Genomic DNA, 13,837 nt, shown 5'->3' with positions numbered 1-13,837 from the left:
CAACATCTATTTATAACCCAACATTTTGAATCTAAAGGAAGACAATAGAGATTGCTCAATACTCAATCTCCCAACAATGTTTTAGTATATCATCTTTCAATTTCTTTCTACTTTTGTAAAGTAATGAGCTAGGATGACATGGTTTGCTAATTTGTGTTTTTTTGTTGTTGTTGTTGTTTTTACCAGTATTCCCTTGGTAGTTATAAAGGAAGGGGAGCTGCTTTCTCTCTGGAGGGAATGGTTTGGGAGTGGTGATGCTCAATGGCAAAGGGATGGCAAAGATGACCCCTCCGTGCCAGAATCAGGGGTGGGAGACTGAGTGTTTTACTCACATGTTAGCTGGGAGATGTTGCTGGGAGCCGGGCAGACTGACGATGGCCGTGGAATGTCCTGAGGAGGCAGGCATGGGGTGATAAGTGTTGACCTATTCGGACAGAAAAGACAGCCAAGAGGAACCAGTGAACATCACACGCCAGGCCCACAGCAGAGCTGCTATGGAAAGTCCTGATGCAGCTGAAAACAAAGAGCCATGCCCAGTGCCACCCACTGTGTGTTGTTTCTGTGGTTTGTGGCTGTGGGCAGAACAAGGCAAGGACAGATAGGTTTATGTCCTGATGAGGTGGCATGTCAAAGCTGCATTCCAAAAGGCTACTCAGATGTGGCAGAGGACGAAGGCCCATCGATTTACAGTCAACGGGCCACTGCCAGACTCCTCGGTCTGTGCCCCGCGGCCCCCTCCCCACCCCGCGCTCCTCCCAGTGCTCTCCCCTCCCTCTGTGAAAACTTACTCTTGGAATATGATCCAACTGCTAATATCGATTGAGACTTAACACTTGTTTTAAGTGCTTTACAAGTAATTTAATCCTTATTAAAGGTGCTATCCTTATCCCCATTGTTAGATGAGAAACTGAGAGAAAGGTCACTCGACCAGTATGAGACAAAATGTAAAGCCAGGTAGTCTAGGTCCTGAGCACCACCCCTCCCCGCAACACACACATGCTGGAGTATCCAGTGACTTATAGAAGGTGAATCTGAATCCCTTTCACTTCTCCAGGATGAAAGAGGAAGCAACGATGCTAACAGCTCTTGGAAACTGTCTACCGTCCTGGGACTCTGCCTATTATCTATCATGCTACCTCGCTTATTTCCTTGTTGGCACATAAACTGTGATTATTTCCTTGTTTATTTACTGACCACCCCCTCATTAGACTCTAAGTTCAGGAGGGTAGGGACAATCCCTTGTTTGTCACTGTCTTTTTTATGTGCTCAATATGTTGTTGTCGCTTGTTAAAGAATGAATGAATGAAAAGATTTTCCTACCCACTACACCAGGGACTAATGAAAACTTATCCAGAGTAAATAACATTCAATCTGTCTTCAGTTATCCACCCATAAGTAATGGTAACTATATATGTGTGCCTTTTTAGGACAGTGTCTTCGTGGGTACAACTACTGTTTGTGTGAATGCATTACTGAGTGCATGTGTTTCTGGCTCTCTGTGTAAGTGTGTATGTTTGTTCGGAACCCATGACAATCGTATGTGGATGTATGATGCCGTTGGTCTATTGTTATCTGATTATGTTCATACATGTGGGTATATGAATTGACATACACATATACTGTGTAATTATATGTATATATGGCTGTACATGTGATAGTTAAAAGGTGGAGAGTTTCTGTTGGAGGTGATGGAATATAAAATTGTGGTAGTAATAGTTGCACATATCTGTGAATATATTAGAAACCACTGAAATGTATACCTTAAATGGGTGAATTGTATGGTATGTGAATTATATCTCAGTAAAGCTCTTATTTAAAAAGAGCATTCCATGGTCACACATCCAAGGCTCTCTAACACTGAGAGAAGTGTTCTGAGCTTTGCAATGAAATATTGTCACACCAGTTCCCTCAAACAGAGATGAAAAGAAGCTGGCTTTGGGCTAGGCGTCTCCTTCCCTGTGACTGGGTAAGGCAAATCCCTACTGGGCTTAGGAGCTGTGCCAAGGGAGTGCCTGTTATGCAAACAACTAATCTTATGTTTGTGGAGACCGATGGACCACTGATGAAACAGAATGAATTTCACTTAACACCCGTGACTTTCCAATGTTATGGTTGAGTAAAAAGCCCTTCTATCCATAAACACTATTAATCTTTAGGCAGTAGGCAGTAGGAAGATACTAGAACGCAAAGCCATCCCTCCATTATACCAGGCTCTGCCTTTTTGCTTCTCTAGCTTCATCAGAGGAGGGGATAGTTCTCCCTATTTCAAGCATGGAACCTGGCTACGACTGAAATCGATGGGCTTGAGATAGCGTTCTTTCTAATATGCAATGGGAAGGGAGGCCAGATTCTCAGGTTTTGAGGTGTCCTGGAGGGGAAGGAAGAACACAAGTGGACAAGGAAGAAGAAGGAGGCAAAGGTGGAAGAGAGAGAGGGGGAAAGTGGGTGAGAGAGTCCGAAACTGGGACAGAGGCATGAGGGGAGAAAGAGAGAGGAAGGAAAAAGAAAAGGGAGATTAAGAAAAGATTGGAAAAGCTCTCACAACCCTTCAGAAGAAGATAAACAACCCAATAAGAAATGGGCAAAAGATACCACAAAAGAAGATATATTGAGTGGCCAATAAGTACATAAAAAAATTCTCAACATCAACAATTATTAAAAAAATACAAATTAAAAACTACTGTGAGATACCACTATAAACCTATGATATTGGCTAAAATTAAAAAGACTGACCATACCAAGTGTTGGTGAGAATGTGGAGCAACTAGAACTCTATATACTGCTGGGAGGAATGTAAAAGTTTCCACCACATTGGAAAACAAGTTGGCAATTTTTAAAAATTAAGTTAAATATACACTTACCACACTACTCAGCAATCCTACTCACAAGTATTTATCTAAGAAAAATGAAAACATGTCCATACAAGGACTTGTGCACGAATGTTCATAGCAGCTTTATTCATTTAGCTCCAAACTGGAAACAACCCAAATGCCGATCAGCTGGTGAATAAGCAAATTGTAGAATAACAACAGTGGCATACGTCTAAGCAATACACGCAACGACACGGATGAATCTTGTCATCCTAAATAATAGAAGCAAGACACACAAGGCTACATAGTCTATGATGCCATTCATATGACATTCCTAAAAAAAAAAAGTCAAAACTATAGGGACAGAAGACAGATTAAGGATTGCCAAGAGCCGGGGGTGGGGAAAGGGGATTTTGCCACGGGCACAAGAAAACTTTTTGGAGTGATGGAAATGTTCTACATCTTGATTTGGGTAGTCAATACACACCTTTATACATGTGTCAAAAGTCATTAAACTGTATATTTAAGATTGGTAAACTTTATTGTATGTAACTATGGCTTAAAAAAGCTGTTAAAACATGAATATATTATCTAGTTGGCAGGAAACATCCAAGCGACCTTAGCTTGACCCAGTCCAAGCTCTGGAATGGTCACGAAAAAGTATAGGGAGGGCTCAGCTGAACGATGGGCAGCTAGCAAGTGACCCTCATGTTAGGGGACCCACCAGAATAGGAACAAGTCAAGAGTGGAAACCTATGGATCAGACAGAAGCTCGATAAATAAGGTGAAAACAAAAATGAATGAATGAATGCATGACCGGAATACTGGAAAAGAGAGACAAAGACAGAGAGAGGAGAAACTGGCAGGGAAGAAGAAAGACAGAACAGGACAGAAATGAAGGCCCCAACCAGTGAATGAAGACAACTACACAGATGGCCAACTTTTGAAAAGGAGGCAAGTCTGTTCCTGTCACTGGATCAAAGACGGAGCCCAAGCATTCCTGAGAGAGAGCCTGGTGAGTGGTTCCCTAAAATCAATTGTGACCTCAGGTCCCTGTGCCACAAGAGGTTTGAGACCAGATGCGAGATCCTCCAGCAATTGGTACTTCCCGGCACAGTGTTCAGGGGCCTGAGCAGGAGCAGAGAGTGGGTTTGTGTATTTGAAGGTGGAGGTGGGTATTTCTGTTACAATATAAAAACATTTTTTCCTTCTTTTTGAAGGAAATGACTCATTTAAAAGAAGTCTGTATCGGTTAACAGAAAAATCCACAGCTGTGTGGCCTCTGGGCGTTTTCAGGTCTTGAGGCGTTAATTAAGTGAGGGAGGAAGGTGGCATGGAGCCTGGCACAGGGCTGTTAGAACATTCCGCTGGCCCTTGCGCCCTCCCCAGCAGCCACACCAGCATAGAGAATGCGCCTCCTCCTCAGGAGTCTGGAGAGGGGGTCTAGCTTCCTACTTAGGCATGTGGCTCTGGCATTTACCAGGATTCGTGATCTTGGGAGAGTGACAGAATTCCGGGGGGTTCCTCCATTTCCTCACCTGTACAGTGGGGCGATGATGGTATCTCTCTCATGGAGCTGTTATCAGGATTAAATAACATAATCCACGTAAATTGTTTAGCACATTGTAAGGGCTCAGAAATATTTCTCATTCTGATCTGCAAAGAGATTAGCTGCTGTGTGGAGATGGGCTGGAGGGAGCACCTCCTTTTATGCAACAGCCCTGCAATGTCTTGGGCTGAGAGCAGGACCCAAGAATACGGTGGGGAATGGGAACCAGTAATCCTACTCTTCTCTTCTGGAGGGAAAAATCCTCAGCTTTTAAAAATGTGAGTTTGCTCTCCCCCTCCTGGTCCCTGCTGTGGCAGACAGCTATATCCTCTAGGGCTCATGCCTTTCAGCAACTTGGGGGACTTGGGGTGATTGCCTTCCTCAGTAGCCTGTGAACTACTCCAGAGGGGCCCGTTGTGGTCCTGCGTCTCAGTATTCCCGGGAGCCAACAGGGGCCTCACTGTTCCTGTCACTCCTGACCATTGCACACATCTCACCCCCCACTCTTGCTCTGTTACTGCCTTTGTAATTAAAAATTTAAATTATAAATACATTATGCATACAAATAAGCATACATAATTTCGTGTCATTTAAAGAAGAATAACAAAGCTCACACCTGTATACGTCTCACCTAACTCAAGAAACAGAATAAAAATAGAAATTGAATGTTGTACTTAGAGGCCCTCTGCATGTTCCTCTATAATCAGATCTCTTCCCACCCCCCAGAGGTAACTACAATGCTGAAATTTGTGTTAATTTTTCCAATGGTTTTCTGTGTAATTTTTAGTACCTTGAAATATATCTCTAAGCAATATGTTGTTTAGATTTGCTAGTTTTTGAACACAGTATGAATGGATTCACATTTATTCTGTGACTTGCATCTTTTGCTCAACATTAAGTTTTTGTGTGTATGTGCGGCTAATTTTCACTGCTGTCTCATATTTCATTGTACGCATATACCACCATTTAACCATTCTCTCATTTATGTGTCATTTGGGTGATTTTCAGTTTGGGACTGTTATAAATGATGTTGCTGTGAACTTTCCGGTATATGTCCCCTGTGCACACGTGCAAAAGATGTTCCAGGATATACATCTACAAGTAGAATTAACAGGCCACAGGGTGTGAGCCTGCTTAGTTTTATAAGGTAACAACAAACTTTTTCCCAGTGTAGCTGTAACACTTTACACTTCCATCAGCAGCAAATGATAATTCCTCTTAACTCACGATTTTGCCAGCATGTGGTAATGTCCAGCTTTCTAATACCTGCCTATAACGGATGTAAAATGATATCTCACCGTGGTTTCAAATTAATTCCTCTGAGTATGAATGAGCTTGAGTTTCTTTTCTAAAGTTTATGAGCCATTCTTGTTTCTTATATGAAATGCCTGTTCATGTCCTTTTTCTATTTTTCACTCCAACTGGGTATTTATTATTTTCTTATTAAGTTAGAGAGTTCTAATATTTTGGATATGAATCATTCGTAGCTTGTGTTTTTACTTTGTGGTGTCTTTTGATGAACCGAACTTATTTTAATAGTCAAATTTATAATATATTCCCTTATAGGAATCTTAAACACAGAAAAATTTTTGAACACAATTTTTTTTTAATCTCAAGGTCATAAAGATGTACTTCTATATTGTCTTCTGAAAGCTTTATAGTTTTGCCTTTCACATTTAAGTCTTTAATCCACCTGGAATTGATTTTTGACAAGGGAGGAATCCAATTTCATCTTTTTTCCACATGGATACTCAATTAGCTCAACACCATAGTTCATCCTTTCTTTCTGATCTTCAAAGCTCATTCTGTCATAAATCAAGTCTTCATGCTGTGTCTATTTCTGGGTTCTCTAGTATGTTCTGTTGTTTTACTAGAATCTCTATGCTAAATTCATGCCATCTTAATACTATAGCTTTATAAATAAAATCCGATTATCTGATAGGGTAGATCCTACTCTTCACCCCAACCAAATTCCATTATCTTCTTCTTTAGAAGTATCTTGGCTTTGAGTTTTTGTTCTCCTGTTTAAATTTTTGAATCACCTTTTGAGTTCCAAACAAACAAACAACCCACTGGAATTTGAATTTATAGATAAACTTGGGATCTTTAAGATATTAAGTCTTCCTATCCAAGAGCATGACATAATTCTTAATTTATCAGTCTTTTTAAATGTATTTTAATAAAGTTTTGTAGATTTTTCTTCACAAAGGGTTTATATGTCTTTTGCAGGATTTATTCCCAGGGATTTAAAGAATTTAGTTGCTGTCATAAAAGGTATTTTAAAAAATAATTTTTCTAACTTTTTAGAGTATAGAAATACAATTAACTTTCTCATAAGAAGCAGTCTTGTTCTTTTTCTTAATCTTAAAGGGAATGCCTTCAACATTTCATCAAGTATGATGTTGATGTCGATTTTATATAGATGTCATTTATCATGTTAACATTCCTTTTTATTTGTAGTTTGCTAAGATTTAAAAAGTATAATGGACGGATATAGACTTTTATCACTTTTTCTATATCTATTGAAAAGATAACTTGGTTTTTCTCCTTTAACCCGTTAATTTAATAAATTACACCAATTAATTTTGTAATGTTAAACTGACCTTTCAATTTCGGGGAAAACCCACTGAATCATGATGTATTCTATTTTCATATATTCTTGGGTTTGGTTTGTGTGTGTGTGTGTGGGTGGGTGGGTGCACGTGTGTGTGTGTGTATGTATATATATATTACATGAGGGTTTTGCATCTATGTTCATGAGTGAGGAAGAACTCAAATTTTTCTGTTTTATGTTGTTGTTTTCCCTGGTTTTGATATTAAGACTATCTCAGTGTCATGAATGAGCTGGGGAACATTTTCTTCTATTCTCTGAAAGTGTCTATAAAAAGTGGAAGTATCCCCTCCTTGAAAGTGTGAGAGAACTCACCTGTAAACCTGTCTGTGTCTGGGGTTTCCTTTTAGGAAAATTCTAAATTACTGATTCGATTTCTCTAATAGTGACAGTATTATTCTGAAGGGTTGCCAAGATCTGTTTACCAGATGAAATTTTTTTTTTTTTTTTTTTTACTAACCCTGTCTGTTGAGGATAAATTCCTGATTTCTTTATTTGACTGATGGCCTCTGCTGGGGAGAAAAGTTGGTACTTGGAATAGCTGCATAGAGGCTTGGAAAACTCTAGCCAACAGAGGGACCCCCATACTGCCAGTTCAAGTCCTTCGAGAACCCCAGAGACCCACTTCTTTACTCAAGGAGGATCCCATGGGGACGGTCACTGATTAGGTGGATTTCTGTAACAACTTGAGACACTATGCAGCTGTGGCTAAGAGAATGGACTTTTGGGATCATCTGAATTAGGTTTGGGTTTTGGCCCTGCAATCTGCAGGCTGTGTGTGGCTCAGACTTAGTTCCTCTGAGCCTTGGTTTCTTCATCTATAAAAGGGGGCGATAATCCTATGAGCTACCTCATAGGATTCTTGTGAGAATCAATCAGAACATGCTTGTGAAGTACTTTGCATGTCTGCCTCACATGAAGTACCCTAAAGATAGTTACCATCATTACTAATATGGGATGGCAGACATACAAGGCAGATGTATAAGAAGAGACAGGTGATACGACTTTCTCAGGGGACTGGATTTAAGAAGGAAAGATTCACTTTTTAAGACACAAGGGGCAGCCACAATAGTCCAGATTCCTTTTGAGAAGGACCCAGAGATGGGTGATTGACCCTATGTGTGGGAGACATATATTTAGGAGTCTCTTTTCTGACACCGAATTGGGCTATTACCATGTATCCTGAGGCTTCCAGCAAAGGTCTGGCTAGAGCTGTGCTCTGCATTGGCTTTTTGGGAGAAAGCAGAAAATGCAACCTTTACCTCAAACCCTAAAGACAAAAATCCTCTTCCCTAAGCTGGGTCTTTTGGTTGGGGACAGAGTGTCCCTGGCATTGCCACCTTCTGTTCCATTTTCTGCCTCATGCTTTCCTGAGCTCAAACAGCCTGCTGTCTTCAAGGCAGGATTTCAACACCAAAGCAGAGTCTGATGGGGTGATGGGCCTACTGTTAGTGGTTTGTGAAATACCGAAACTTTAATTACAACCTTTGCCCTCCTAGTCATAACAGTCCACTTGAAGAAGTAACCATTTGGCCATAATTATAATTAAATCCTCTCACTAGGCCTCATTAAAGGCCATAAAATTTAAACAAGCAAAGTTCCTCTTAAGTCTGCTGTGGGTCCTCCTGGTCTTTATTCATAGAAGATGCTTGTTACACACCTACTAGGTACTGATCACCATTCTAGGTCCTGGGGATCAGTGACAAAGGCCACTGCTCACCAGGACAGTGCAGACCGTGAGAAACCTTTGTACATCACACTCCTTCCCTTACATTTTCCAGACAGGAGCATCCCAACGATGAGCCGTCTCTGAACATCTAGAAATTTCCATGCTCTACCCACCTCTGATACAGACTACGATGACTTTACGACCTTAGAAAGTAGCTTCTTTATGGTGGAGAGAGTGGGACTGACAGATATTTCCTGAACTAAAGACAACAGACTCACGGGGAGAGTTGGATGGGGAAAACAGCAGACCGAAACCAGTCAAGAGACAACACGGCATAAACGTTAGGCACTTTGGTTCTGAATTCAAATTTTCCTTGGCATGGCTCTCTGCTTTGCTGTTCTCCCACCATGTAACCCTGGGCAAGTTATTTAATCTACCTGGTCCTAAATTCCTTCACCTGGCTTGGGTAGGGTTTAATAGGTTTGTCTCTAAGGACTCGTCAATTTTTTACAGGTCTACAGGTCTCATTTTGGGAGAGATAGCCGGAGAAGCAAATTGAAGGAGGACTGAAAGGAAAGGAAATTTAAAAAAAAACCCTTCTGAAGAATTTAGTGAGCCCAGAAATCATTTGAAATCCCTTCTGAAGAATTTAGTGAGCCCAGAAATCAACTGGCGTCTTTGAAAGTTACCTTCTTGCCATGTGTTTGTTGGTGGTCACCACCCTGCCACATTATCAAAGCAGTTGTTTTTGCTTCCTTTGAGTTAATTACCCCCTTGACAAATGAAGGATTTACCACCTTAGCAACCATAGGATCTGGAGCCCTCGTGGTACACTGAAACAACGCCCGGTACCTTTTTTATTGGCAAGTCTGCATTCCTCTTCTGAGTTATTATTATAGGAGACCCTTGGGAAAACACCGCACACGGAGGCTGAGACCTCTGACGTGGTTGGTCATGTAACATTTTTTCCTTCTCATGGGATTGATAGGACATGGCCGCAAAGTCCACCAAGATCCGTGTATCCTTTCTAGAGTCAGGTTTAGGGATCTCTGGTGAGCGAAAAGGACATGTGACATTTCCAAAGCCAGTACTTAAAGTCTCTTTCCAGATAGCGTGCTTGTTGGATTTCTAAGATTCTGCAGAAATCAGGAGAAGCTTGTCCCTTACTGTCTCAAATTATATTAAAATAGTTTTGATTGGCTGCCACCCAAGGTCACAATCCCTGCCCAAGAGGCCCAGCCTGTGGTGCCTGAAAAGGTCTGACTGCCCTTGGACACAGCCCTCTGCTGTCTTCTCCCTTCACTGAGCGAACCACACAAACTTGGCGCCTCAGGCTGTTTGCACAATTGATGCATCTCACATTTCAGGGCACCGCTTTTGATAGGAAATAAAGGGAGAGCAAAACTTTTCAATCTGTTTCCAGGTGTCATATTTTCATCTCCTTGCGCTAAAAAGGAATGAAAGCATGGACCTGCATTAAGAAGGAAGGGATCCCTAATTTTGGTCCCTTTCTAGAACAACTGTAAATTTATTATTCGTAGCCTTTAAAACAGTACCTAAATTCTCGATAAATGTTTGTTGAGTCTGCTTTCAGGAGGTCATTGTTTTAACCATTTGGGACAGGTGTGAAGAAACTGTCCTTCTCCCAATTCTCTCTTCTGCTGGTATCAAGAATTTAATACCAAACAACTGAAGTATATTTTTAAGTGGAAGTTTTACTGGTTCTTAACCTTTTCTTGATGTTCCCTGACTCAGCCTCTTTTCCCAACCAATGGTTTCCCTCAAAACCTGGGTGTCATTGTTCTCAAAAGAAGGCTATGGGTCAGTGCCCATGGGTTTTGACTAGCAGACCTCCTGTAGCATCTGGAGAATAACTATTTGGGAATGTCCAATCCTCTCCAAACAGCACCTGTTCTGAGTGTTCCAGGCCCTAGGTGGGGCCATGTAAGGGTAGGGTTGAAAAGAAGGCATAATCCCTGCCCTTTAGGAATTTATAAGCTCACTGAGATAAGATGGGGGAAAATCAAAACAAAGTTTGGAAATCAGAGCCACCACAGGAACTAGTACTTACAGAACATTTGCCAAGGGCCACCCATTCCTAAGCACTTTATCACCTCATGTAAACTTCACAAGAAACCAAAGGGCTGAATACTATTCTCATTATTCTCATTTTACAGATGAGAAAGTCAAGGCAAGAAACATACTATAGTAATTTTCCCAAGGCCATACAGCCACGAAGTAAGCAGAGCTGGGAATCAAACCTAAACATCCTGACATCAGAGGCAGCCCTCTTGGAGCTCCCTACAGTGTGCAAGGCATGTGTGCATTTTGGAGGTAGGACTAAGTGGTGCTGGCTGTAAGGGCTGGAGTCAGTGAAGGCTGGAACCCTCAGACAAGCCCCCTCCAGTTCTCTGTACCTCATTTGCTGGGCTGAGTCAGGAAGAGTTTGCCCAGTTTCTGGGAACCCTGCAAAGATGTCTGAGAAGAGATCTGTTTCCCAGTCACTTCTGTCATGGGGATTTTATGGCACACTTTTATGGCTTTCATAAGGCATAGGTGGCAAGATGTCAGGCTGGGCTTGGGCTCTGTGCAGAAGCTTGGCAGAGCCCGAAGGACAGGCGTAACAGCATCTGGATAGTCACACATGATGCTCAGATGGCCGTTAGTCAAAACAGAGATGTCACCACACCCAGTATCACTTTACCCCATCTTAGGCCAGATTAAAATGGCTGTGTCTTACATAATAGCGATGGGACTCAGGTTAGTATTCACTATATGAATCTTGAAAAATCCAAAGGCCCCTCCCCCTTGACTTTAGAATGTTAGAATGTGAGAGCTGGAAGGGTCCTTGAAGATAGAGTCTAATTTGATCCCCGGGGTTTCGAGGAGGGACGGTGGTGTGCTGCAGGTCACGTGTGGGACTTGGAGGCAGAGTCAGGTCAGGTCCACCACTGGGAGAGGGATTCGTGTCTTGGTAGCTAGTTCAAGTGGTTGGTTTATTTGACTTGCTTTCCAGACTATGTTTCATTCGTTTTTAACAAATATTTATTGAGATTTCCATGTGCCTGCCTCTGTCCCCATGGAGCTTATATTCTAGTGAGGGAGAAGGACGAAACAACAATCACAAAACAAAAAGCAAGGAAGCAGACTAATCAAATATGCACTATAAAGGAAAAGGATAACTGTAGGACTTGTCTTAGGGTGTTTTCGATTCTGGCTAGGATGACCTTGGCCGTGAACTTCATCCAAAACTGACATGTTACCTATCCCTTGCACCTGGAAAGTGTGCCTCTGTGGGGCACTCGGTTTTAGAAGTCGGTCCTATAGTGAGTGCGTAAGGGATGGGGCTGAGGACACATCAGCTGAAGGTATATTTTTTCCATACGTCGGAAGCCGCAGTCTCGGAGGCAGGTTGCCTGGCCTCAAGCCCAGGGGTGCAGGTGTTTTTGTCCTTCTGACAGAACCCCAGATGCTAAAGCACTAAAGCACGGGCACACCCTCAGCAAGGGAGGGCATTGGTTAAGCTCAAAATCCCCACGGCTGGCAGGGAGGGCATGAGCAAGCAAGGCAAAATGATGAGATTAGCAGAACTTGGCAGCGACACCTTTTATCCTTGTTATGTGACATTTGCAGAGACCCCATAGCCTGCATTTACTCGCTCACTCACCCACCTGTAAATCACATACATACTTATTTCTTTACTTCTTATTCTTATAAGAATTCCCTCACTTATATACTCATTTATGTCTTTCATCAAATTTCTCACTTATTCATTCATATATTATTCGGTCTCTTTTTTATGTTTATTGACACATATACCCTAATACATTCACTGGGTTTCACTGCTTCTTCACTCACACATTCACCTGCCATTTACCAAACACTTCTCCATGCCAGACTCAGCTGGGATTAACCCCTGAGGGGTGAGAGGGCACCAGTTACTCTATCCTTAAAGGGTCAGATAGTAAATATTTGTAGGAACTCAGTAAATCTTTGCTGAATGAATGGATGACAGGCACGTGGTAGATGTATCATGTTTACAAACAGGGCCATGAAGGCCACGAGCCTTCTCTAATCATTTCTGGCTCAGGTCAAGACAAGGGCATCAGGCAAGGCGCAAGGGCTCAGCTGGGCGGCTTGAGCCGAGCCCGGTGAGCGGGACCGATGTGTTCTGTTCACATTTCTAACTTTGCCCTCTGTGTCCTCGGTGTTGTCTCAGTCTCAGCTGTGAGAAAGGACGCCTTCCTTAACCCAACAGACAGATCGGTGTTCTCAATGTTCTTTGCATATGTAAGCAGGTTTTATTATGTCTCTCATTGTGCAATTTTCCACCAGCGCTTGATTGTCTTGCAGTGGGAAGAGAAGGAGAAGGAAGGAGATTGTAGTTCCCAAAGCTTGTGCTTTGATATACAATAAACATTCCCCACTCCCGCCCCCAAGAACAAAAATGGCCCATTTCCTTTAAAATTGGTTTTCTTTTCTTTTTGGAGAACATTGTTACTCACCAAAAATAAAATTCTCGAAGCACTAACAATGGGTTGTGGTAGGGGCCCCCGTTTCGCTTTTCTATGGGAACTATTTGTTAAGAACGTGCCCCTCTTATGCCCTCTGTAGAAACCCTCGTGGAGAAACCTTATGGAGAGACCTGATTTTCAGCCCATGCCCTGAGAAAGCACACAGCATAGTAGTTTATTTGCTGAATAAACCCAGGTATATCCACAGCCCACATAGGCTCCAGAAAATGCCAGCTGTAATGATAGAGAATCACTACATCTTGGATTACGGGCCTGTATGTGGACGGCAAACTCATGGCCCATTTCCTACTCGTGGGTCCACGACAGATATTGCCAATCCCCTTGTTCTTCCCACCAAGCCTGGCTGCTGCCCTGTAATCATTCCTAAATTCTTGCTGTGGAAAGTCAAGTCAGCACGTGAAAAGCCCACTCCCACCGCTTGGGTAAGGAAAGAGTACGGGTTTGGAAGGCAGACCCAGGTTCTGATCCAAACCCTGAAATACACTTGCTGAGTAACTTTGAGCTAGTTACTTAGCCTCTCTGAGTCTCAGTTCTTCCATCTAAAATGGAAATAATAACACCCATTCGCATCCCTGCAGAGGCAGGGTGTAAGCAGGACCTGGCACCTGCTATCCTGCCATAAAATTAGTTTCTTTCCCATCAAGCTGAGTGGAGTGGAAAGTG

The 13,837-nt window shown here is 42.3% G+C and overlaps 1 protein-coding gene across 2 annotated transcripts in view; it reads right to left on the bottom strand.

Moving 5' to 3' along the window:
- SH3RF2 (SH3 domain containing ring finger 2) overlaps positions 1-13,837 on the bottom strand; it is a 108,488-nt gene that overhangs the window by 29,727 nt on the left and 64,924 nt on the right. For both annotated transcript variants that reach the window (XM_039836450.1, XM_039836449.1), the window contains exon 6: positions 333-424. In XM_039836450.1, the coding sequence (XP_039692384.1) occupies positions 333-424 (92 nt within the window). The remainder of the gene's footprint in view (positions 1-332; positions 425-13,837) is intronic.

The sequence above is a fragment of the Pteropus medius genome, unplaced genomic scaffold (assembly GCF_902729225.1).
Source record: "Pteropus medius unplaced genomic scaffold, Ma_sr-lr_union100, whole genome shotgun sequence".
NCBI classification, from domain to species: Eukaryota; Metazoa; Chordata; class Mammalia; order Chiroptera; family Pteropodidae; genus Pteropus; species Pteropus medius.
This window is presented reverse-complemented; position numbering and strand designations above follow the sequence as displayed.